General features: G+C 46.4%; 2 protein-coding genes across 2 annotated transcripts in view; both read right to left on the reverse strand.

The window, feature by feature from the left end:
- Positions 1-7,252: 7,252 nt before the first annotated feature.
- LOC144138199 (UDP-GlcNAc:betaGal beta-1,3-N-acetylglucosaminyltransferase 7-like) overlaps positions 7,253-25,976 on the reverse strand; it is a 36,922-nt gene continuing 18,198 nt past the window's right edge. Inside the window, exon 2 of the mRNA XM_077670374.1 lies at positions 7,253-10,983. Within this exon, the coding sequence (XP_077526500.1) occupies positions 9,584-10,983 (1,400 nt within the window). The 3' untranslated portion in view covers positions 7,253-9,583. The remainder of the gene's footprint in view (positions 10,984-25,976) is intronic.
- Positions 14,645-16,982, reverse strand: LOC144139217 (acetylgalactosaminyl-O-glycosyl-glycoprotein beta-1,3-N-acetylglucosaminyltransferase-like). The gene has a single exon (XM_077671636.1). The coding sequence runs from the start codon at positions 16,877-16,879 to the stop codon at positions 15,419-15,421; it is 1,461 nt and encodes a 486-aa protein (XP_077527762.1). The 5' UTR covers positions 16,880-16,982; the 3' UTR covers positions 14,645-15,418.

A 25,976-nucleotide genomic window follows, 5' to 3' on the forward strand; every position in this document is an offset into this window, starting at 1 on the left:
ATCACGGCTGCAAGGCCTTGCTACAACGTCCTGCCAGTAAACCCCACTACAATGTACATTATTTCTCAAGATCAGGAGAACAAAGTAAAAGTGCGTGCTTGCGTGTACGTCGTACAAAAACGACCTCTATCAACGCTCGGGAGCCATAAACATCGATCAAACGTTTCTCGTTTGGCCGTGTCCAGAGTGCCGTCCGACGGCACCATAAGCACTCCACTATATCGACGTCCACCGGCGTTCTGTAACAAAACTGCCTCGTTTGGCACTACATCGCAGTAGATAACGTAAAACTAGGCAATGTAAACTAAACGTAACATAACATGACCTAACGCACACAAACAAATCACTTAAAACACCAAAAGTAACGTGTGATAAAAATTGTATTTCAACTCACAGATGAAAAAAAAAGACAACAACCGAGGCAAGAGGCGGTCTCGAACCACCGTCCCTGGTATCAGGAAGCTAAGACGGATCCTCTTTATACAACGACAGACGGTTTGGCCAGTGCTAGCCTAGTCTGAAATATTCGAATGTCGTATGGAGTGCCGTCGGATACTGCGTTTTCTACTTTTTTCTGTGTGCCCTCAACGTCGTGCACTAAGGATGGGTATCCACCTTGGCAGGCTGGCTGGAATGGCTCGTGGTAATTTTGGGGGGCTGAAATGGGAGTCGCTACGTTATACCTAATTTTTTTAGATTTCAAGAGCGCCTAATGCACGAAATTTTCGATTCAGCTAAAGAGTAGGGTAACAGGCTTTTGAAAATGTGTGTCAGTCCAACACACATGTGAATTATTAAACGTTACTTCAAGGCCTCAAATCATGTCTGTGAACTACGGGGGTTCCGGACATCAGCTGTAAGAAATTCAACTCAACCTGAAAGACCTCCAAGATTTTATCCATATTCTGCTGATCGTTATGTTCATCGAGATGATAAAAAAGGAGAGGATTTGCTTATCAAATTATAAGAAGATAATAAATATTCCTTAAAACGTCCAAGTATCTAGTCCTCATAAGAAGCACCGGAGGACTCCTGTGAAACCTATCTAAAAAATTGGCCAAGTATCTGCTCCTTTTGTTGCAAATGTCGACGAAAGACGATAGTTTACTGGCGCCCCTGGCAAGTAAATGTCTCCCTTCTCTTTCCCGCTCACATCTCATGCTTTTTCTCTCCCGTCTCATTCCTCCCAAGATAACACACTAGAGTTTTGCTCATGTCAACGGGCAGTTTTAGTATATCGTTACAGTGTTTGCGTTACCGTTTACCGTGTTACCGGAAGCGCTGGCGACGGTGAAGCCTGTGCCGGTAAGTTACCGTTTGCGGTAACTCTGGCGATGCGCAGTCTACTCCCGAAAACGCTGTAAACGTTAACATAAACACAGTAACGATATGCTGAAACTGCCTAATTTAAATTTACCGGGTTACCTGCTCCACGTCGGGTCCCTCGATGCCGGCGCCGCCGTGCGGCAGAGACACGCGTGAATCGAAGCGCCCTACTACAACGTTTACAGAACCGCCTTTCTCTACTCCAGCGTTTCAAGCGGAAGGTGAAACCTATCTGGTGGAACCTTTCTTTGATTGATTGATTGCGGGGTTTAACGCGCCGACGCAACGCAGGCGATGAGGCGCGCCGTAGTGGAGGGCTCCGGATTAATTTTGACCACCTGGGGATCTTTAACGTGCGCCGAAATCTCGTACACACGGGCGTTTTTGCTTTTCGCCTCCATCAGAAAAGCGGCCGCCGCGGCCGGGAATCGAACCCGCGACCTCGTGCTCAGCAGCGCAACGCCTTAGCCACTGAGCCACCGCGGCGGGTTGGAACCTTTCTTTGCAGTTGCCGTATGACATTCTTTAAAGGCTGCTAGATAGCGCGGGAAACGGCAGGCGACGGTTTTCTCCAGTTTTTTTTTAAATAAAAGAACACTGAAAATATCACTCATGCAATTTTCTGCCTTATATTTGCATAATGTCTTCTTCTTTTTCAACAATGTTGTCAAGTACGAACATTAACACCGGAATTAGGCGTCTAGATTTGGCTCTTGGTATATAAGACTATTATGCAGTTGCTGTTTCACTTTGGCAGGGTAGTTCTGAATCTCGTCACAGACAGACAGGCAGACCAAAATTTCTGCGTTTAAGTAGCCCAAGAAAGACTATCGTCTTTAAAACACGGTGCTTAAGACTGCCGCCTCTCGTGTCCCTTGTTTCCTGAAAAAGGTGAAGTATAAACGCGCCTTAGGACACCTATTGCGGACGCCAGCTGGGTGCGCGCTTTCGCCAACGTAGCCAAGTAACGCTTTCGCTTTAAAAATGTACTGTAACGTTTTCCTATGCCTCACCAATGCACTTCTACTATACGAGTACGGTTAACGAGAAGAACTGGGCACAGCCGCCAAGGAACAGCTTACGTAGCCAATCATCATAATCATCTTCTTCATCATCACCACCAGCCTATCTACGCCCACTGCAGGGCGAAGGCCTCTCCCATTAATATCCAAATGTTATGGTCCGGTGCTAACTGCGACCAATTCTGATTAACGCGTCCTGATTAACGCGTCATTCTCATTCCAACGGTGATGTACTGAAATGCACAAATGAAATCAGAACACGAAAATATGAACCAGAGCACACAAAGTCAAAGAATATGGATAGTTGAGTTAAAATAATGGCCCGCTAGTTGTACGTTTCTATGGACACATTTTCCATCTTTGTTACTCTAATAAAGCTGCGCGCCAATTTCACTTGTAAGGAAAGAAATCACACCTTTTGTGTGTGCTTGTTCATTTTTTTTTGTTCACATTTCATTTACCCATGACTGTACCAACCAGCCCAAGTTTTAACACTGTGTATTGGACATGTATGGGGACAAAAAGAGAACGGAGTGGGTCAGGGAACAAACGCGTGTTAAGGACATATTATTATCAGAAATTAAGAATAAGAAATGGACGTGGCCAGGCCATGTAACGCGAAGGCAAGATAAGCGTTGGTCATTAAGGGTAACAGAGTGAATCCCTAGAGAACGCAAGCGTGGTAGGGGGCGGCAGAAAGTTAGGTGGACAGATGAGATCAAGAAGTTTGCGGTGACAAATTGGCCGCAGTTAGCACCGGACCATAATAATTGGATATTAATGGGAGAGGCCTCTGCCCCGCAGTGGGCGTAGATAGGCTGGTGATGATGATGATGATGATGATGATGGTGATGATGATTGGCTACGTAAGCTGTTCCTTGGCGTCTGTGCTCAGTTCGACTCGTTAAACCGTACTCGTACAGTAGAAGTGCATTTGTGAGGCATAGGAAAACATTACAGTACATTTTTAAAGCGAAAGCGCCACTTGGCTACGTTGGAGAAAGCGCGCACCCAGCTGGCGTCCGCAATAGGTGTCCAAGGCGCGTTTATACTCCGACTTTTTCGATGGGCTGGCGCGCGTCGGCGCGGTCGGCAATGGCACGCTGGCTAGGCTGCTCCAGCGGCAATTTATGCCTCCGCACCCTCAAACACGGCCGGCTCAGCGTAGCTATGCGTAAGAAGATGGCAGCCAGCGCGCCCTCAGGCTGGCGCATGCGCAGAAGATTCTGCGACAGGAGCGCCAACTCCGATAAACTTTACGAAGCCGTCGAGTCGCGCCGGGCCGTGGCCGAGCTAGCGGACGTCCGTTCTCCCAGTATCTGGCAAGGTGAATTCTGGGTACGGGGCCGACGTGGCTGACGCGCCTGGTGCCGAATAGAGACGTGTTCTAACTCAACGCCTGTGCCGCGGATGTGCGCTGAGGGCCACCGGACGCGCTGGCGGTTGTATGACGCCGGACTGTACAAGGCGCGCATTCGCCGACCTACGGGGCCTACGCTACGTCGGCACCTACGAGCACCTAGGCTACGTCGGAGAATAAACGTGTCTTAACCCTCTGCGCGAGCTCAAGTCACATTTGCTGCAACCCGTTACATAGCGCGTGCCGGAGAGAAAAATAAAACTGACACAAAAGCGCGTGAATCAAATCTCGCCCACACTCTCCGATTGGCTTTCAGCATGTGTTGAGACAGCGTCGTAGACGCATATATAGTGATCCCACAGCAACTAGCTGCAGCTAGTTTGATGGCGAGATTGTAGCCTTAGAGTTAAGATTGGCAGGCGACTCGTTGATGAAACTATCCAAAAGAAACGCTCTCTCGCAGACATCTAACCAAACAGTCGGTTGAGGATACTCTGCAACATTTTCTTGTCATTTACCGTGATACCGAAAATAATTTCTATCTTTATTACCAACGTTGATTCTACTTTGTCAGCATTGCGAAGAAAAAAATTGGCTGCGTATCTGCTCCTTTCGTTGCAAATGTCGTCAAAAGACGATAGTCTTTGTAGACATTTGCCAAGGAAATGCTCCCCTTCGTTTTCCCGCTCACCTCTCATGCTGTTCCTGTTCCATTGGGCTCATCCCAAGGGAAACACACTAAAGGTTTGCTCAAAGCGATTTGAATTTACCGCGTTCCACTGCTACAGGCGAGGTTCCTCGATGCCAGCGCTGCAGTACGGCGGAGACGCGCGTGAATCGAGGCGGCCAAATTCAAGGTTTATAGAACCGCGTTGCCGTGCTCCACTTGCGTTCCAAGCAGAACGTGAAACCTAGCTAGTGGAACCTTCTTTGCTGTTGCCGCGTGATTTCTCATATGCCACCCGTAGGTGGCGCGGGCAACAGCAGGCGGTACGTGTTGTTCTGCAGTAGATGTAGAATATCATTTGCCATCGCAAAACCAAGCATCCAGGAATTTTTTAACAAAGGAACACTGTAAATATCCCTTGTGTACTAATTTCCTGTCTTATATTTGCGTAATGTCTTGTTCTTGTTCAACAAAGTTGACAAGTATGAACATATAAACCGGGCTTAGACGTTTATATTTGGCTGTGAGTATACAAGACTATTGCGCATTAAGCATTTTACTTTGGTCGGGTGGCTGAATCGAGTTACAGACAGACAGACGGACGGACAGACAGACAGACAGACAGACAGACATACAGACAGACCAAAATTTCAGGGTTTCAGTAGCCCAAGAAAGACTATCGTCTTTAAAAACTACCACCTCCCCTCGCGGGAACTCCTGTGTAGATGCGACGCATAGGGGGTTCACGTTGCAGCGTTGGACAGCGGAGGAACGGCGCTGGAACGATGGAGCTGAGCGGCGCAGGCACCGCGTTTTATAGCGCGCATAACGGTGAGGGGGCGCGCCGGCGCCAGTGCGTCTGCCGCGGCTATGACGCAATACAATCCACTTTAATCCAATCCAATCCAAATCCAATCCAAGCCAAGCCAGGATAAGCCAATCCAATCGAATCCAATCCAATGCCCCTCGCGAGAGAGTTTTCGCTATCGGAGAGGAGAGGGGGTGAGCGGCGGAGAGCGCAGCTGGCGCGGCGAGGAAAATGAGGGAGGGGTGGACGCCGACAACAACGACGACGACGCCGACGCCGAATGCAGGGACAAGGCGAGTGAATGAGATGCCTTCGTATCTAAAAATTGGCAAAGCTTGAACTCCATTGGTTCAAGGCATAAGAAACAGCAGAGCTGGCGGCACCTCTCCCTCCGTCGGAGACCCGGCTGTTGCACCTCACATGGATTTCCCAACTTGCCGCTGAAAGTTTTCCATGACTGCTAGGCCGGAATCGTTTTTGACCGCTGCCTTTCACATCCCTACAAAAGTGAGTCGCGTTATCACGCGCTAGAAACAGCGGCGACCGGCTTCGCAAACTCGGCGTCTGTGCTCCACACTTCAGGCGCGAACGCACGTAAACTAGCGAGTAGAAGAGCACGCGAGAGGTCACGCTACTACGTACGCTGGGCAGAATATTCTGGGTCGAGATGGCCGACGCCGGGCGCTCCTCACGAGCCGCACGCTCACGTGAGCTCGGTTTTTTTCTTGGCATTTTTTTTTCTGGTAACGTTACACAGCGGAACTAGAAGCTTAAACAGCTCTACTGTTAGAATTCGTTCGTGATGACTACTGCTGCATGGTTCTGCTGCAAGGGAGCAGGGACCCAGTCAGGTACTTATGTGGACCTTTTGTCCCCGTACCCTTAGTCTTCCTTCGTGAAAATAAAGAGTTTTTGTAAAAGAAAAAAAAATTACGCCCATCTTCCCGCGAGGGAACCCTGATGTGATGCGACGCATCAGGGGGGAGCGTTTGGACTGACGCTGGTATTGGATTGCGTCAGTCCACTCGCTGAAGGGACTGTCGCTTCCATCACGTCTTCATCGGAAGATCTTGCACGGAGGTATCGTCAAGCAAAGTCAAGTCAAGTGCGAGAGCGAGCACTGGACTGATCCGGCGCCGTGCGCTCCCCCGCTTATATTCCCGCTTTTGAAAGGAGAGGAGCCAAGAGGGGAGAGTTGCGCGCAGGCGCACACATGCGCGCACCCAGAGCAGCGAAGCGCACACGCGCAACTGTTGTTATGATAATGAGACGGAGTGAGAGTGTTGCGCACAGCTGTCGGAGAGAAGAACGCAGGAGAGTTGCGCATGTGCAGTGAGCGTGCGGACAACGCCGCGACGACAACGCGGGGACATACCCGAGAGCAAGAGATGCGTCGCATCTAAAAAAAAAAACGCAAGCTATCATCTCATCCAGCAATTCAAAGGGCATGCGTTAAAATCATCCGCGCTTCGCATACTGCCATTTTTTACTGGATGGCACTAGTTTTAAATTCTCCACGCGCTTATAAAGATGATGTCTGTAATGACTTCCTTGAATCACAGCGCCCTGTGTATATCTTTGAAAAACTGTCGCGTTAACAATGGAATAAACATCCAATTCCTAGCGTGAATGTTCGGTACACCAGGAAGTTGTTGCATCATTCAGGAGACAGCTTGTTTTTTTCCGCTTGATTCGTAGAGTGATGACATGCTTTGGCCTCCTCGGTGCATTTTGAGCTGAAGCGCAATGACGTAGTTCAGAGTGCGACTCCTGCAGTGGACGACTTCCATTAGTCCGAGATTATCGTACTTCCGCAGAGAATTGCATGAAATTCATATAACAACTGTAATCGCACCCCGGGAACAACTTTAAATTTTACCCTTCCTAAGAAGTCATTAAACATTTTCGTTCACGTTTCTGAGAATGCATCGCAAGCCACAATTTCAATCATTCCCTCAACCTCCACGCTTCCTCTCCTGCAGCAAGACGCAAAAAAAATATCACAATTGGGCCTGCATATTTTTGTGCCTTTTGAGTTTTGCTTGGCAGCATAGAACAATGTAGCCAAATTGATTGATTGACAATTTGTTTTTATTTGGAAGATGAGGACGAGAGGTCTCTGGGATGGGAAGAGGATGATAAGGAAAGAGACAGGCCCCTACACTAACCAACGCACGCCGGGCTCCTAATAACAGATAAATGGGATAATGGGACTAGGTGATGCAGATGCTCAAGGATGTCCGTATGCACAGCTTTTACATCACGATGTTCAAAAATACAATGGTCGTGTCAATGCGGACAACCAAATGCGGAGCAGAAAAAGACGAGATGTTGCATATTGGCTTGACACACGGAGGGCCGGAATGTGCAAATACAGGCGGCAGTGGCGGCAATGCCTTTCTTCAAAGATCCTGCCATTTGTTGTGGATTAGGCCATGCATAGCGGCCGTGTTGGCTAGTACCTTGATGATAAATATTACTTGGGGTCGGCTGAGAGGTAAGTCGGTAATGAGGCCATGAAGACAAAATACAACCTTGTGCATTCTGAAAGAACTGGCCTGTGGGAACTCACTCAGCTCCATCTCAGCAATGAAAAATATTTTTTAGTGAAAAACCGCACGAAATATTGAAACACGTTCGAATTTTGTGCCACAGGGACGCAATACGGGTTGCAGTGACTTAACTTGGGCCAGCAATAAACATACAGTTATCGGTTGTTAATAGACCAGATTTAAGGGAAATTCCCACAGTGGAGGACCGTTCTGCGAAGAAAAATTTGGCATGCATCTCATTGCAGCCGTATGGCTACAAAGGAAAGCTGCACAGTCTTCTCATAAAGCTCTCAGTTGAAGAAAAATTGGTCCTGGTACCCTGGTACAGCGATGGCTCAGAGGTACATCCATTTCATTGCAGCCGTGTGGCCACAAAGGAAAGCTGCAGAGTTTTTTTTTTTTTCAGAAACCTCTCAATTGAAGAAAAATTCGTCCTGGTACAGCGATAGCTCAACTACAGCGATGGCTCTGAGGTACACTGGCACTCGCCTCATATGCGGGAGATGCCGGGTTCGAATCCGCGTACCATCGCGCACCCGCAGGTTCCTTAATAAGGTACGGGCGTCCCTGGTCGAGCGCGGACTTATGAAAGGAGAATTCACGCCTGGAAAGCTGCCTGTGCACTGCCGAGGGGCCCCTGACCCCTGTCGATCTGGCGTTGACCCCCGGCCTTCTACAACACCGCATTGCCGGGGAATGAAAGAATCTACCGACATGTCCTGCCAGAGGCGGTTACGAGTTGAGCGTCCGCCGTGGCTGTGGAGTTCACCATGTGCATTCGGGTGCCTTGGCGGCGCCGGGAACCTACCGGTAAAATAGGTACAATTTTTGTCAAAATTTTCTACGCAAAACCTAAGCCTTCCGGACCACAAAGAATACAAAGAATAAGCTTAACCTTCAACATGGACCAAATGTTTTTATGACAGCAAGAAAGAAAGGTGTTTGCTCTAGCTTTCCGGCATAAAACGTTTCAGCCTCGCTCGAGACGCAAGCTTGTACATTGGATTTTTTGCGGCCTGGGCACTTTAGTCTTGGCCAAGAAAATTTTGACAAAGACTGTACAAGCGCCCTTGTGCCGGACTACAACGCTTGGGAAGCTCACCCGGCTTGCAACGAAAATCGCCCCTATGGAATGGGACGGCCGCAAAAATGCACCTTTTTTTTCCTGAACCAGGACGAATTTTCTTCAACTGCGAAGTTTCTGAGAAAGCTGTACAACTTTCTTTTGTATCCGTACGGCGGCATTGAGGTGGTTGTCAAATTTTCCTTCTCATAGCTATCAGTGCGTTAACTGCTCATTACCATTCAAGTAATACCATAAAACAAAACTAGCGGCTCGAATAAAATCGCCAAGACACGTTGCATTGCGCTGAGTAAGGCCAGCTGCAGCCAATCGCACAAACAAGATTATGTTAGATGAGAGAAAAATCGTCGGAAAGTTATTGGGGAGTCGCCGCTGCTTCACCTGTTTTCATTACTACATTGATTATGTGTTTGAATTTTGCGATAATAGTGGCATTATTGTTATCGGGACTTGGCATTTTTTTTAAGGAACCAAATCCGGGCTTCGTCTTCGTGGCCCCTTTAAGGATATCAGGAGAGATGATGCGTTGAAATCTCTCGCGATGAGAAGCAAAGTACAGTGAGATGCTTACTTAAGCCTCATCCTCGGTTACGAACGGTTCCACCCACGACTAGCATAAATTACTTGTCTACAAGAAATCAACAAGCCATGTTGTCAAGTGTGAAGTTGCGACACACTCGTCCCCAGTGTGTCTGCAAGGCGACCACCAACATTTCTCGTGGACGCGGCTCGCACTTTCTTCTTCAGTCTCTCCTAGAATGAATTTAAGAAGTTCGTGTGGTGTTGTCTAGCTGCATCTGTGTGATTGCAGTCGAAGAGACCGTCACTGACACATTCACAGCACGCACCATAGGAGCAGTTCTTTGCGTCATGGCCGAAGTTGGTGATGTTAGACGTGAAAATCGTTCACCCGATGGAAAAACTGTCTGCGTTGTAGGCGAAGCTGTCGACGTCGTTGGAGCAGAGCTCGCACTCAGCGAGTTCAGCACAATTTTCCACGCCTTCGCACGCAAGTCTGCGTTGGACACTTGCACGACAAGGAGCGAGCCATCGCCCACTGACGTCCAGCGATTAGTGTCAAAAGAGTAAACGTTATTTAGTGGTTCGTGGGTGATACCAGCCGCAGCGGCCAACTCTCCTGTGACGTAGGCATCGTCCACTGGAATGTAAGGAACGCTAAAGGTAGCGTTGTACAGGGCCAGAAGTGCGGACGCCTCTATAAACACTGCACTTCCGGAACAGTACCTGGGAAACACATTCTTCGGGTACATCTTCTCGGATAGGTACCACGGAAGAGCCGTTTGCCTGAGTACCGGCATGTTGTCCCAGACGCAGCAGTGGATCTTGGGACCACCAGCTGCCACGGGCGACTCTGGTATCCTCCCGAATTTCTTCATTATTGTCGGCATGTGTATCACGATGTCGTCGTCCATCTTGAGGATGAACCGCACCTTTGGGCAGTTCTCCACGGTCCACTTGATTCCGTAGACGAACTTGTACGTGAGGTTCCGGTAAGTATCAAGGAAGGGCAGAACGGCAATGTCACCGTGAACCTGTGCTTCATTGATCACCCCCTGCGAGACCTTCTCGACGTTTGACAAACCGACGAAGAAAACGATGGACCAGTTGTACCGGGCTTCAAGCAATGCGTTGCCGACGGACTCTCTCAGGATTCGTCGGTGGTTGGAGTGGGTTGAAGCAGTGTGGACAAAAAAGAGGTAATCCAAATTGTTCTCACACTGTGAAACGACCTTCGTGGCAGTGGGCAATGCAGTGAAGTTTTCTAAAGGAAATGGCACCTTGTGGTACCCTTTGAACAGCTGCTCCCACGGCCTCCAACTGGAGCTGAAATTTTGGCTGACAGTCGTCGGCTTCGTTGTTGTCCGATGCGCTTCACTCTTTGGAACGCGTTGATACGGACCGTCGTGTTTTGGATATGCGAATGGAATACGCGATGTTTGAAGGCCTAGGCGATCTCCGTAATTTGTTTTAGACACAACGTAAGTAATGGGTTTGGCGGTGTTCAACGCATAAGGCAGTGGCGACTGCGGGATGACGGGGTTGTAGTTGACTATCCCGAAGACGAGGTAGATGATTCCGAGCAAGCCAAGTAGGGGTAGCCAGCAACGTTTCACAGTAGACGTCAGAGGCCTCAAGCACGGATCTGCAAAAAAGGAACAAAAAGCGTAATTAACAGGGCAAATATGATTTAATTGGTAATGCTAACCGTTGTCTGCTTACAAGGAGGGAATAAAAAGACAACAGAGGAAAGGCGGGGAGGACAACCACGAAAGTATCCAGTTGGCTACCCTGCACATTGGGAGGGCAAAGTAAGTGTACAAATAAGCGTGAAAATTAGGAGGAAAAAATGGAGGGTAAACAGTAAGTACAAAGAGAAAACTACGGCCTAATAGCAAGCATCAAACAAAGCAGGTAAACCGACCAGATGGCCTAACGAAGGAAAATTCACACTGTCCTTCCAATCGTCCGGAAAAGTTTGTGACTTTCGAAACTTCAGTCTGAGGCGATGAATAATTCCTTTGACCAAAAATGGTCTGCGGGTGGTTGTCGGCTCTCCGTAATGCTATTGAGAGGTGCTTCCTCTGCATTGACAATTTGGCGCAGTGGCACAAGAGGCGTTCGGTTGCGTCATCAATGAGACGCACGTAATACCCAGGGCTACCAGCCATCCAGGTAGTGAATGAAATTGAAAGATGTGATGCCTGCTTCAAAGGGATCCTGTAGTACTTGAACGAATTTATTGGCGACGTTCTGTTAGTACGGCGCTCTTGCCTAATCAGAGCAGCTAAGCTGATGCAAATTGTCTAAGATCTGAATGTTGCTCTTGTCTTCTACTTTGCAGTAGGCTGCAGATGATGTTTAGCCATTGTAGCATGTTTATATATCCATGATAATTGCGAAATTACCACCGCGGGCAGAGTTCGACTGTAATTCTGCTCAGAGGCAAATATACCCAAAAAGAATAGACAAAGGTTGTGATGAAATGACATATCAAGAAATGCTATTGTTTTTCTATCTTTCTGCCCCCCCCCTAGCTTGTTATGGCCTAATTTATTATGCTCGGTCCCCTCAGCATCCCGCAGTCTCAGGCTGACGCTCTTGGCTTCCTGCGCAGTGAAACTGACGAGTAGGTTTGTTTCAAGGCTACCGCCCTGTGTTTCTTTCATAAACTCTTAACCTGTTCGGTAAAGTATTTGTTGCCTTCCTTCGGCGCATTTCAGCTTGCATTTTTTTCTTTAAATCGCATTTTGTAGCATAACGGAGCGCTTTGTTTCAGTTTTAGCTGGATGCTGGGTTATTACCTTCCCGGTCGCCACCGTTGCCACGATATCGTCTGCTGCCATGTTACAACAAGCTTATGGGGTGACCACCGATAAAGACGGCCGTGACTATCACTGTATGATGCGGTAAGGACAGCGAAAAGCTGCGCCTAATAAAGGCAGAGCATATTGATGCCCCAAATCCCTCATTCATCAAGCTCGTACTCGATCAGCGCAGTAATGAATAAATGAATAACCAGTTTTCTTTGTTATTTTTCTATTTTCGATCATGTGACACGCTCATTTTGTAGGAGGAGTGTGGACAAATTCAATGTGTTGGGTTTTTCGTAGTGGAGAGGTAATTACCGATCTCTTCTGCTGCTAGCTGTTAAGCCGAACATGGGGCGTTATTTTTAATCTCCGTCGTATATGACCTAGAAGCTTTAAAAATTACTTTTTCCTATAAAAAACAGTTTTAAACGGCGCCTCATACCAAACAGCACCTGTGAATTGTTTTACCCAATTTTTGGGCGATGGCAGCCACCATTAGCAAGCTCTTACGTAAGATCACGTGACTTTTACGCAGGGATGAAGTTGCCAATGTGTTATGTTGATGCTTCCACCAACTGTTTGTAATGCGCCACATATTCTCAGCAAATCAGAACGAGGGCGTGGCCTACGATTCATGTCCTTGGTGAATAGCAAAAACAGGACTACGTTGTCATGTTTGTCGCATTTCGTCTAGTTTTTCAATGCCGGCCAATAATTATGGACCTTCAGTAGCGAGAAAAAAGGCAACCTTTAGAACTGGTGCCGGTAAGCGTCATGAAACATCAAAATAACGACAGAACGGACAGCCATTTTGTCAGCCGTGACAAATCTGAATGCTTATCAGACAAAGCTTCCGGAGAATCAACGAATTAACGGAGAATTCATAAAGTGGAGACATGGGCCCCAGTTATGACTTTATCTTCACAATATCGGTGTTCCACAACCCCCATATCTGGCTGGGAGCTTACGGCTTACCTTAAAATAGGTCTGTTTGTGGGGTCAAAGTGTCACGGCTTTACTGAGCCGATAGAATGCACTATGATCGTTTAAATGTTTGATCACCAAATACACCGTGCACATGGAATCGCGTAACGACAAAGCAATAAATACCATTCGTCCAAAGAGTATTTACTTACCTTTTCCTTTGCTTTGATCACGTGTTCTTTTTAGCAGTTTATAGCTCAACAAGAATGTGTTATTTCTTATATGCATTATTGATATAGGCCGGGGCATAAAGTAAAAAATCAGGCTTTATGCGGGTGACTGCGTTTCATACAGGGAGATTAATGACCATCCTGATAAATTGGCGATACAGACAGACCTGGACATAATTTATTCTTGGTACTGCACTTGGTGTATGCCCTTAAACATGACTAAATATCAACACATTTGATCTTCTAGGAAACATGTGCCTCTCCCAGAGGAATATCATTTGAATAATGTGCTCATCCCGCTAAAACCGAAGTTAAATACCTTGGCGTAATCTTCTAAGCTTGGAAACGTCCCGTTGAAGCAGTGTCTTTCAAAGTTACACCCACTCTAAACTTTATTCCCAGAAATTTTAGACACGCACCTCAGGAAGTAAAGGCACACCTATACTTATCAAACATTGGGCCCATCCTCAAGTACTTATGCGTTGTGTGGGATCCCCACACTCCAAACCTTAAAGACCGCCTAATACCCGTTCAGAATCGTGCTGCTCGATTTGCGACTCAAAATCATCAGTTCCCAACTAGCATTACTGAAACTCGCTTGACTGGCCTAACCTTTCTTTGCGACGGGCATGTTTCTGCATTTGTTTCCTGCGTGATGTGTACCTTAAACGCATTGATGTTACCAGGGATATATATTTACATCCACAACCTACGTACCTACTCAGTGTGACCACCGATTTAAAATTTTAAAAAATGCTGCACGTACCTCAATTTTTATGAATTCTTTCTTTCCCCGTTCCATGAAGCATTGAAATCGCCTCCCGAAGCATGTCATGGTAATGATCGGCAACGACTGATTTTTTGAATGATTAACCCAGCATTTACTCAATGAGTAGTACTGTGTTTGTGTCTTTTCCATTCTCGCAATATTTAAAAAAAATTCTTGTATATGCCCTTTTTAAAGACCTGTTTTAAGCTCTGTTTTATGACTTGTCCGTGCCTTGTTTCATGCTTTGCTTGCAGTCTTTACCACATAACGTTCTAATGGTTAACTGCGGTGCTTATGTTTGTTACCACATGATTGTTTTCTTGTATATATTGATTCTTTCTCTGTTCAAATTTTTGTCTGACTGCTGCTTGCGAAACTTATAGGCGCAATTCTTTATGCCTTGTAATTTTTCGCCCCCTACTCTTATGCCCTCGGGCGAATGCACGTACTGAAATAAATAAATAAATAAATAAATAAATAAATAAATAAATAAATAAACATTGGCCTTCTCGCTATAAGTATCTAAATTGTAAGTATACGAATAACTTCGACGAAAGCTTAGGACGTAACGTCTAAAAAATACCTTGAACACTGACAGATTCAGCGTAATCACAGGACACGGGGAATCGTCAATGCAGCCCAATTTTTAATAAGTTCAAAACACGTTAATTTTCTTGTTGTCCTACCAGTTAGTAGGCAGACATCTTTACTACGTGTACGAAGTTCTGTTATAGCATCTTTTTAGCTACACAAGAGGAACCATGCGCAACCACAAGATAAATGCACATTCAAGGCTGATCTGAACTAATGTAAATACGCTTGTAAGCTAACGTTTTCTTGGTCGACTCTAATCTTACAAAAAATCTTCAAGTTAAGTTTCAAGCGTTCTGTTGGGACGGGCAACAATCATTTGACGGAACCTGGGACGCCTGCACTTACAGCACCCCGCGTGGAGCTTTGCGTTTTCTTTTCAGAGTCTTTTCTATACAAACAAATCAGCACCAGAAACTGAATATCTGACAGACACGTAGATTCAGTCGTCCCGACATCTAAGACAGCTCCAGGCGGAGCCGCATCAACCTCAACTATTTTAGTTCTTTTGCTGTCATTTCCTGTTTGCTGGGACAACTTACCTACATCCTCACCTAGCACTTTACCAGAAATGTCAAAAGTACTTCCTTACGCACACGCTTCGATGCTCGAAAAGCCTAGTAGAGTGGGAAAGACGCTCTTAGCAGCTGGTCGCACCGAGTTCTAATGGCGCGCTAGAGCATTGCTGAAGGGCACTGTCTTGTAAACAAACTGTTCGAAATAGTGTAATCGATCCTTGCCAGATACACAGGGTCACCCGGCTTTCTTTTTCCTTTTTCTAGAGCTTCGAGAAGCTTGAGTCTTTCTTGAGTTCAGCGCAGTGTGAGGGAGGTCTGTTCCAGCGTAGATTCGTGTATTGTCCGTACTTCTATCTCTGTGCGGAACAGACTCAGCAGAGTCCTTGATTGTCCTGTTCGCAAACGCCCGATTGTCAAGCCGTTCTTCTATGGTCTCGTTGATTTTAGTCCTCTCTCCGCTGTAGGCACCTAAAGCAGAAAGCTTGATCTCGTTGCCCGAAGCAGTAAGGTTCAACGGCGCCGGTGCGTCTTCATAAGACCTCGCCGAGATGTTCGTCGAAGACGCCTCCATCCCGTCATCTGGTGGTTGCAGCTCGTATGTCTCCTCCTCACTTCCTCTTCCCTCATACGATGCTGTGGCCGTGTAACTAGCATCTTCGAGGAGCGCAAGACCCGGCTCCCTTAGGTCCCGCATGATTATCTCCCAACTTCGTAGACGCTTTTTCTCGGATCCGATTTGTGCGAATATGTATTTCCCTTTGGCGACTTCCTTCCACTTGCTGCCACCGATCGAGTAGAAGCGGTTGAGTCTCACGTGACCTACAGCGGCGATTTTGGCGGCCTCTCCGGTGACGAAGGCATCGTCCACCGACATGAAGGGCACCAGGAAAGACGCGTTGTAGAGTGCCTCCATGATGGTGCTATCAAAGAGCACCGTGCTTCCGGAACAGTACCGGGGGAAAAAGTTTCTGCGGTACACATTTCGTGACAGGTACCACGGAGACTTCGTGTTTCTGTCGACCATCATGTTCACCCAAACGAAGCAGTGAAAGGCCGGTTTCTCGGCTAGCTTCCTGCTCTTGAGGTAGGCCAGAAGCTTGGTGAGGTTGATGACCATGTCGTCGTCCATTTTGACCACATAACTGGCAGATCCGCAGTTGTCCATGGTCCACTTCATGCCGTAAACGTACTTGTAAGTTAGATTCCTGTACGTGTCCACGTAAGGGAGCATAACCACGTCCCCGTGTCTCTCAGCTTCATCTGCAACCTTCTGCTGAATTTTGATGTCCCGGGATAGTCCTATGAAGAAAACTGTTGTCCACCCGTGCTTGTGCGCCAGTTCAATGTCTCCAATGGCCTTTCGGAGCACGCGGCGTTTTGCCCAGTTTCCCGGTGCTGTGTGCACAAAGAAGATGTGGTTCAACGTACTCGTCCGGCACCGATGCTTCACAGAATGCGCGTCCGGTAGGAACGTTACGTTCTCGATGGCGAATGGCAGCCTACCATAGCCTCTGAGCAGTTCTTCAGTGGGGCGCCAAAACATCACCTCGAGGGGTACGTTATATGCTCCTGGCCTTTCGTTTTGCCATGCGGGGGTGTGATTGATTACGGGCAGGAGAAAACTCCTTGGCACTGCTGCTCGCTTCCAGTAGTCCCCTTGGACATACCAGTGGATGACATTGGAGAGGGTGAACATTGCTAGCAGGACCAGAAGGCACCACTGGCGCGTTGCCGTCGACAGGTTTTGCAGGCAGGTACCTGCAAGCGGTCTCGAGTCAGGATTGCTTCTCTGCGTATCCTTCTTGTGCTCGGGTGCTGGTGCGGTGTGCCCAACAAACTGGCAAGTGCGTGCAAGGGAAGAATCTGCGTGCAGTCGATATTTCTTGAGTATCAAGGCATGCCCAAGTAAACAAAAACCCAAGATGCCTGGTGAAAGGCTGCATAAAGAAAATTGATTCCGCTATGTGCCAGGAGTTTTTGCCTTTACAATCGGTCAATTTCGTGCAGCAGAAGAGATCTTTTTAAGGTATGTCTAAACTTCTTACAGAACTACGCCCTGTTAACGGTATAGGAAGGGCCTGTAATGTGAGAGAATATTTTATACACAAGTCCAGCAAAATGAAGTCCAGGTTCTCGCAGAGAGGGTTTACTAGTTTTAACAATTTTGATGCCCATGGTGCGCAGTGCAATCATGAAGCGGTGCGTACTGTGCAGCAGTTTACGTTACATTTAACTATTCCCATGAAACAAAACACTTTTTGAAGCAAAAAAAATGTGCTCACTAAACATAAAGTCTTGTTTACTTTACTTCTTCATGATAGACCGACTAGTCTGACCCTAAGTACCAAACCACCGTACGGCCAATATCATGCCACATCGCAACATTCACTATAATTAAAAATTTTGCCTACCACTTACAACGGGAGTTTTGTTCATTTATAATGTTTCGTCGCATGATCACATTGCCTAACATTACCGCCTTTCAACTAAACATATTTTTATATTCTATTGGGGAATACTTCGCATCGCTTTTCCACGTATAGGTTCGCTAGTGAACGACCCTGCTTTTACCTTAGTCGCCTAGACTTTGTGAGTAAGAAAAATAAGCTATTTTTTCTGAGAGCAAAGACTTCAACCTGAGGGAGAGAAAAAAGAAAACAGCTATTTTAAGGCCGAATATTTCGGGATACTGCAGGAGTTTCTCGTTCTGCATGGGACATTGAGAGTTTTTGTTTATCATTTGATCAAGTGCGCTGAACGGCCAAGAGATACTATTCAGATTATAACATTTTTTATCAGACTATGTCGCCAATTTTGACCTTCAAATTATGTGCGGACATGCCTCAAGCCCACTCTTTATGCCGCGGTTTTGGAGCTGAGTATTTGCTTTAATAAAAATACTGCAAATGAACCTCGTTTGAGGGGATGAGGTAAAAAACTGAGACACAAAGGGCACAACAGTCTGTTGAGTTATTAGTGCGTTTCCAGAGTATCAGTTTATGCTTCTTGGTGCTGGATACTTTCTCACTGCCGCATGCAAAGTCTGGCCAGTCAACGTGATCAACAGTACACGATGATTCATGGTTGGCCGTGTCTAGAGTGCCGTCCGACGGTATTATAAGCACTCCACTATATCGACGTCCACCGGCGTTTTGTGGCAAAATTGCCGTGTCTGGCAGACCATCGCTGTAGATAACGTAAAGCTAGGCAACCTAACCTAAATATAACATCAGATAACCTAACGCACACAAAGAAATCATTTAAAACACCAAAACTAACCTAAGGCATAAAAATTACACTTCAATTAATTAATGAAAAAAAAAAGAAAACCGAGGCAAGAGCCGGTCTCGAACCACCGACTTTGGGATGAAGAAGCTAAGACCGATTCCTACACTACAACGGCAGACTCTATGGATGGTGCTAGCCTAGTGTTAAATATTCGAGTGTCGGGGACGGCACTCTAGCCATGCCTGCAACGATCAGCTAGAGTGCCGTCGGACGGCACTCTAGACACTGCGTTCATGTTTTTACCGATAAGCATTTCAGCTTCGCCCCTCTCATCATCATTCACTTCGTGGGGATGGCGGGAGTTTTTTAATGAGTAGCATTCTTTGCCGAACACCCCCCAGAGAGGAACAGTGAATGCCCTGCATTTGCACAAAAAGGCAAATTTGGCGGAAGTAACACCTTTAATCGTGATAATATCGCAAATGTAGATAATTGGTCGAACAGAATTTTGAAAAACCAAGAAATAAAAATAGTAAAACTAAAACGATCTGACATAATTAAAGATATGCCTCTTATATACACCCCCCCCCCTCCAAAAACGAAGAATAAACGAAGAAGTAAGCAAAAGAGCGTCCAAAATAAGAATAAAAAAATACCAGAAGGGAGAACCCTGTAACACCCTGCATTCCCACCAAAATGCACATCTGGCGGAAATGGCCCCTTTCATCGTTAGATATGGCGTAAATGAAGATAATTGGTCGGACAGAACATTGAAAAACCAAAAAATAAACAAAATAAAAAAAAATTTCACACAGATGATCTTGCGAAATAAAAAAAATTCATCTTATACACAACCCCAAAAAACCGAAGACTAAACAAAAAATGTTCGCAAAGGGACGTTGGAAATACGTATAAACGCTTTGCACCTTCGGAACAGAAAATACAGAAAATGATGCAACAGAAAATGTTGCACCTTCGCAACGGAAAATCACTGTAATGGTATAAAGTTGCATCATTGGCAAAAAAACAAAAGTAAGCTTAAATGAAACAATTCAACCTCTTTCGCTACTCATCGCCATATTCATTTGGTTGTAAAGAACTCCCAATCTACACAAGCGGCATAAGAATGCTACGCCTTAATAGACAGTTCTTTGAATTTGTGCAGATTTCTTTTGAGTGTGTGCGTCCTCATGCTTATACAATTATAACGAGAAAATTCTCTCCGAGCGTATATTGAATGAATGAATAAATAAACTCTTTAACAAACAACACAGGTGCAAATGTTTGGACGCCCGCCCGGTGAAGGGGATCGCTAGTCCCGGATTCCGAGACTAGCGATCCTGGGTAGCGATCCTGGGTACACAGGGTCTGGGTACTGGCCCCTGAGTACTGCTGGCTACGCGGCCCCTTTTTACCATGTCATGGTGGATCATGTCTTGCTGGTTGACCGCGCCATCCACTGTTGTGTGGAGGAATAACGGAGGGATTACGGATCTGCTGTTTTCTGACATTCCCACACCTTTTGATGTAGGTGGGCAGAAATTAGAGGTAACTTGATATTGTGTTGGATAGATGGCATCGAGGAGGGCGCGGTGCGGGCATGTGTTTGTCTGCAGTCGTCCGAAGATGGTGGCGTACCTCCTGTGCCTTGGTAGTGTGGATTATGAAAATTCACAATTTGTGCCGGTAGTCCGCCAAGATGTCCGTATTGCGCAGGATAGGTTGTCAGCTAGGTCAAAGGAGTAATGGATGTCCCATAAGACAAACAGCCGGTGTTCGAAACATCAGACTGCGGCGGGAGCCACCTCATCCTCATCAAGGGATTCGTGTGCAGCCAACGAGTTCATATCAATTTCTGGATGATTCGTCTTGCTCTACCACGCGAGAAGTGCCGTTCTGGAATTGCGACGTTGGAACTCAAACTGAGGCGGCATATACTGGTCAAAAAAATGTCAATTGACACCCTGTAGAGAAGTGCAGTACCTTGCGCCACGAAATACACATTGTAGGGTGTGAGCGCAAGTAATATGTAGTTGTAGTTTGCGTGCAAAGCAGTTTACTTTGTTTTTGGTTCTTTTTTATTAGCGTTTGCTTTTTTCTGCATGAAAAAACTTCCATACACGAGTCCTGCTCACATTTCACGGCATTCTACATGGGTTGTCTGGCAGAGGTAGCCGACCATAAGGTAAGTCCTTAAGTAAGTGCGAAAGCTAGGCAGGGGTAAAACAACCATCGGAAACAAACGACACGAAGCTTATGTCGACAAGGACACATGAATGACAGACTCCCGCTCTTCACGTCGACATTATTTATTACATTAAGCAAGCAGAAGCCTTACACCTCCCGTTATGAGGAACGAAAGCGCTGGCGGTAGTGGCGTGACCAGAATAAGATCATAAAATACACAATAAGGCCTGCGGCGCAAGCGCTTAAGGGAGAACAAACGATAGTTACAGCCAGAGTAGGACTCTGGTACAGCGAGGACGAAAAAAAGACGCGTGATTTGCCGCGAATGCGCAGTCAGGGAGCCCCCTATCACCTCTCCACCTGTCCGGCCACGGCGGCTGCTCCTCCAGCAGAGCTGCACGCGCGCCGCCGCTGAACCACTCAGCGGCGCAGTAGTTACCAACAGGCCAGGGCGCTGTGCGCGATACTCCTCCACAATCCCTGCCGGCCCTGCGGCCACCTCTGCTGTTCTTGGTTCCGAGGAAGATGGTGGCGCCAACATAACCAGCAGAACCAACTTGAATAGATGTACAAATGGAACCCTAAAACTCTTTACCCTCGGTACTATAATGCTTTCCTACGCATAAACAGTTTCAGCTTCCAAATTTTGTCATAAAATGCGTTTGCCAGGAATAAACTATTTCCTTTTGTTTTCATGAGTTCTTGCCCACCAGTCGTCCTCGGGGCTATTCGCCCCGAGCGCGAACACAGTCGGCCCCTGGCGGCGGCGGGACGAACCGCTCCTAGTGTGGATGGCGCTCTCGTGTCGTCTGCTTTTTCACGTTGCGTGCGGCGCAAGACACGCGCTGCACACGACAAAACAACCAATATGTGTGCTCGTTTGACAGTAAGCAATGACATAGTTACCTCTGCTTGCGCATTTCCTCTAGAAACGCAATAATCAGCGGCCGTTGCAGGTGAATGCGCTGGTTTAATTCCATGAAACATCTTCGCCGTGGTCACCGCTTGAGTGTGAAACGTGTTATAAACATTGCTTCCACACATTGCATTTTTCTTATTGTTGAGTGCAGTCGTCTGCAGTTTCTGGAACATCGAAGGGTGCTTTTCGAAGGTGGCGAGGTGATTATTTAAAGGATAAAAGTTTAGTACGCGAAACGGGTAAGAAGCGACAAGACCTGTCCATACGCGTGCAAATTCCACACCCTTGTAAAATTGCGCTGTGTCCTTATAGAAAGAAGAAACAAACAAAAACATTTACACTGCACACGACCCGTGCGCTATCGCCCATACATTACCGGACACGTATTTTACACCCGCATGCAAGCGCCTGTGTGATCGTGTCCTTGCCGTGCATTTTCTAAAATAAATACCATTTTTGGACAGTCGTTGTTTATACTAAGGAGGAGGAATAAACATTTATTCAACTGTATTGAGTTGCTAATTTTACGTATTATTTAAAATACGTTTCTATGGATGCGCAAGAGTATTTAGGGGGATTTTTCGGTAAAATTAAGCAGTTGTGAGTTTGCGTCTGTCATGGAGCATTCCGTGTGTCATTTTCATATACCTACATGAGTCACCTTGTCCAGAAACGTGTCTCACTCAGCATAACCAAATGCCTAATATGGTCACGTCTTAACCTCTTAAAGTGGACCTAAGTTTAAAGAAAGAGGAGAAAACGCGTAATATAATGCACGTTGTTGCCCACATGTGTGAGGGGTGTGTGCCATGACTCACTGTTTTTTTTTTAAATTTTTTCCCTCAATGCTTGCTTTCAATACAATTTTGAAAAAGGCGAACCACAATTCCTGGACAATCTCGGACCAAAGGGGGGTTGATCAGTTTTGAAAATACGTGTTAAAGTACTGCTTTTTCACCGCTACAGAACACGACGCCTAGTGTAGTTTCGATTGTAAGTAATTGTGATAACCATAGTTTGGCTTTTCGCGTTACATGCATTCTCTTCTCGCTGCTCTTGCAACGTTGGCAGGACCCCCCCCCCCTCCCCCCTTTCCCGAAAAAAAAAAACGAAATGCACAGAATTTTATTTTATAACCAATCCTCAAGAAGTAAATGCCAAGACAAAGGCGACATCCAGTTTACTAAACAAAGTAGTTACCGGGAACCCGTTGCGCTGATTCGCAACGAGAAATAAAAAGGAAATGTTTTACTACATCTGCAACGGCGCAACTTCATTTATTGCCATATTTAGGGTTCATAAGCGAACTTATACGCAAGAATGCAAACACATCTCGCTGTTGCAGGCATCTGTTAGATTTTAAAAGGAACGCAAATGGTCAACAGAGCAGCCGTAACAGAAAATGCTCACTGTGAGGCCCCAGAAGCTTGGTTGGCACACTGTAAACCTGCTTGTCACTTTGCGAAAACCTAGCTAAACATGAGATGTTGTTTAAACTGCGTGCGTTGACAATTCAATTCGCAAGTTCACTTGCGACGAAAGCCGTAAATAAGTGACCCGAAACCGTTATTCATCAAACCTTCCTTCAGAGTCGCTAAAATTTCATTTAAAAGACCCGTTAGAGCGGTCACATTTATATATCTGCACTGATCAAAATTCAGTAATCTTATGTTGCCTTTGAACACACAAAAAATATCGTAAGCTATTACAAAGAATTTCGGAGCAGTTAAGTAGTGTTACCATTTCAGGGCATCCCACAAATGCAAGAATGCGTCATGCTACCAGTGAAAGCGATTGAGATTGCCGTTGTAAACTGAATTTCACAGATCGAGGCTTCCTGATTTGTTTCTATTTATGGTTTTATTGGAGGCTCAAAGCCATAGTCTGGAAAGATCGAGCTTGCTACGAGCCACAGCGTACAAGTTCATTGTCACAATTACGGCCATTCTGAGATTCCTGATGAGTCGTCGCTTTTTTTTTGGCGTAATAATGAAAACTGACTGCCGCTTCCATGCTATACATTGAACGTTGAGGAACCGAACTACAGCATACCACTCTTGTTTTCACCTTTCGTGCGCACATACGGCGAGAAAGAGGCACGAAGCGCGCCCACAGTGTGCATTCTTACGGGCCGCTCAGCGGAGCATCCACACTAGCAGCGCGACGCTGTCGCCACCTACATGTCGAGCTCGCGGCGAATAGTACGGCTAAAAATGTCGGACGGTTTGTCTGCGCTAACAGAACATATTACGCAACGACTGATTTTCTTTCACCAAAGTAAAGGTGAAAGGTAAAGTTTTCATTTGAGATATTTAAATTTCCCCCCTCATGCCCCAGCATGCATCACGGGTGGCAGCGTCTATAATAACATGCAGCAGTCGCCGCAGTCGCAGTTATTGCTGCGGCCGCAATTGTTTAGCCGCGCATTTTTCATCAGTTCATTTTCGATGCCTCTTTCGTTCAGCTCGTTACTCGCGGCGTTAGGCGCGATGAATCCTGTCTTGAAATTGGGCATGTTGCATCATGTGTCCAAATTTTCGTTATTGGCATGTGGCAGATGACTTCCAGATACACTGATAAGGTTACTGGCGTGACAGTTTGGGTCAATTCCTTCATGTGGATATGTGGCATTGTTTATGTTTGCGTAGGTTTGGCTCGGATGAAGCATCGCCCGACTAGTACCTTTGCATGTTTATTTCATACATACATACGCAGGAATCACTGCGCACAAGGGCAGCGTTTGTAGGTACGCCGGCACCTTCATTTGCCACTTGGATGGCTCACTCGAGAAATTATACTAAGTACCTGGGCCACTCGATGGCTACTTCAGAGAAAGATGAACCACCGTTTTTATCATTATTATCTTTAATCTCAAAGTTTTGGTTATATTAATGAAGGTTTTCAAACACCCATACCGCCTGCCACGAGGATATTTTTCAAGGTTCAAAGGAAAAAGAGGTCTTAATGTGCATTAACTTCTTTACATTTACAGAGCTGCCTCGGCTGCAATAGTACCCACGTCTTCTTCACCATGGGCGCCCGAAACGCTCAGGTCTTAGATGGTGTTAGCTCAAAATCAGAAAGGATCGAAGCGATGTGCAGGGTAGGAATGTCAACTACGTTCCGACCCCGGCTGGCTACCATACACTCTCGAAAAGTAGTGCATTACCCGAAAGTATTTTAAACCTGGTTCTCGTACCCGTGACAGAAAACAATAAAATGGCTGGCGAAGAAGGCTGAATGGAAATAAGCAAGCTGCAGAAACGAAGGAGTGAATGGCTTCACAGCTGGAGGTTGCTGCGTTTCCCACAGTCAGTGAAATGAAGACGAAGAAAACACGCAAAGCGTGATTTTTGAATGAAAGGCTTCAGACGTGTCGATCTTTAAAGACGTAAAGACACTGACAGGAGCAATAAAGTGCTGCTGCTATTGAGGAGTGCGTAAAAATGATGTTCTGACACTAAGCGTTAAGACTCACCAGTTAGAACGTGCCTGCCCACACAAAACAGGAATAGACAGGATTATTATGCAATTACAGGTCAAGTTAAAGAAATAAGAGCACAGACGGCAGAAAACGATGAAGGAGAGAGCTAGCTGATCACGAAGGATAAGGTGCAACGCGATTGATTGATTGATTGATTGTGGGGTTTAACGCGCCGACGCAACGCAGGCGATGAGGCGCGCCGTAGTGGAGGGCTCCGGATTAATTTTGACCACCTGGGGATCTTTATCGTGCGCCGAAATCTCGTACACACGGGCGTTTTTGCTTTTCGCCTCCATCAGAAAAGCGGCTGCCGCGGCCGGGAATCGAACCCGCGACCTCGTGCTCAGCAGCGCAACGCCTTAGCCACTGAGCCACCGCGGCGGGTGCAACGCGATCCCAGCGAAATGATTGCCGTAAAGGGAATTCCGACAGTTACGCAAAGTAAAAACAAACTGCTGATAGCTGAAATAGACGAATTTTTGAATACCCGTGATGTGGAGACAACTTACCAGAATCTCCATCTGCAGAGATCGCCAAACTTGTAAAAACACTTAGTTTTACTTCGAAAGTTCTGCAAGCTTCCTACTAACAGTGTGTTTTGAACATTCGTTACATATGAGATCACAATGCATACGGGGAATTTTTTGTTGGGTACTAGAGCAGGATTTTGAAAGATTTGCTAAATGCATAACATTTCCCTTTTCCGGTGCGCTCTTCGAGCGCTTCCCATAAGTTGTGACGTCAAGTGACATTTCTGATCTGTACATACGTTACAAATTGCAAGGTGCCTTAGGTGGTGGGTTTCAATAAGAATATTTCGTTTTATGCGGTGGCAAAATACGTTGAACGGCATCAAAGACGTGGCAGCCACGTATTGAATTAATTCTCTAGAATTTACAGCACTCTCTCCACTTGGCACTCCTTTTCAAGGGTGAGTTCCCGGCCCATATTGGTAGCTACCCGACAAAGCCTGCG

This window comes from Haemaphysalis longicornis, unplaced genomic scaffold, assembly GCF_048455015.1.
Source record: "Haemaphysalis longicornis isolate Haplotype H1 unplaced genomic scaffold, Haemaphysalis longicornis Haplotype H1 scaffold_5, whole genome shotgun sequence".
Taxonomy (NCBI): Eukaryota; Metazoa; Arthropoda; class Arachnida; order Ixodida; family Ixodidae; genus Haemaphysalis; species Haemaphysalis longicornis.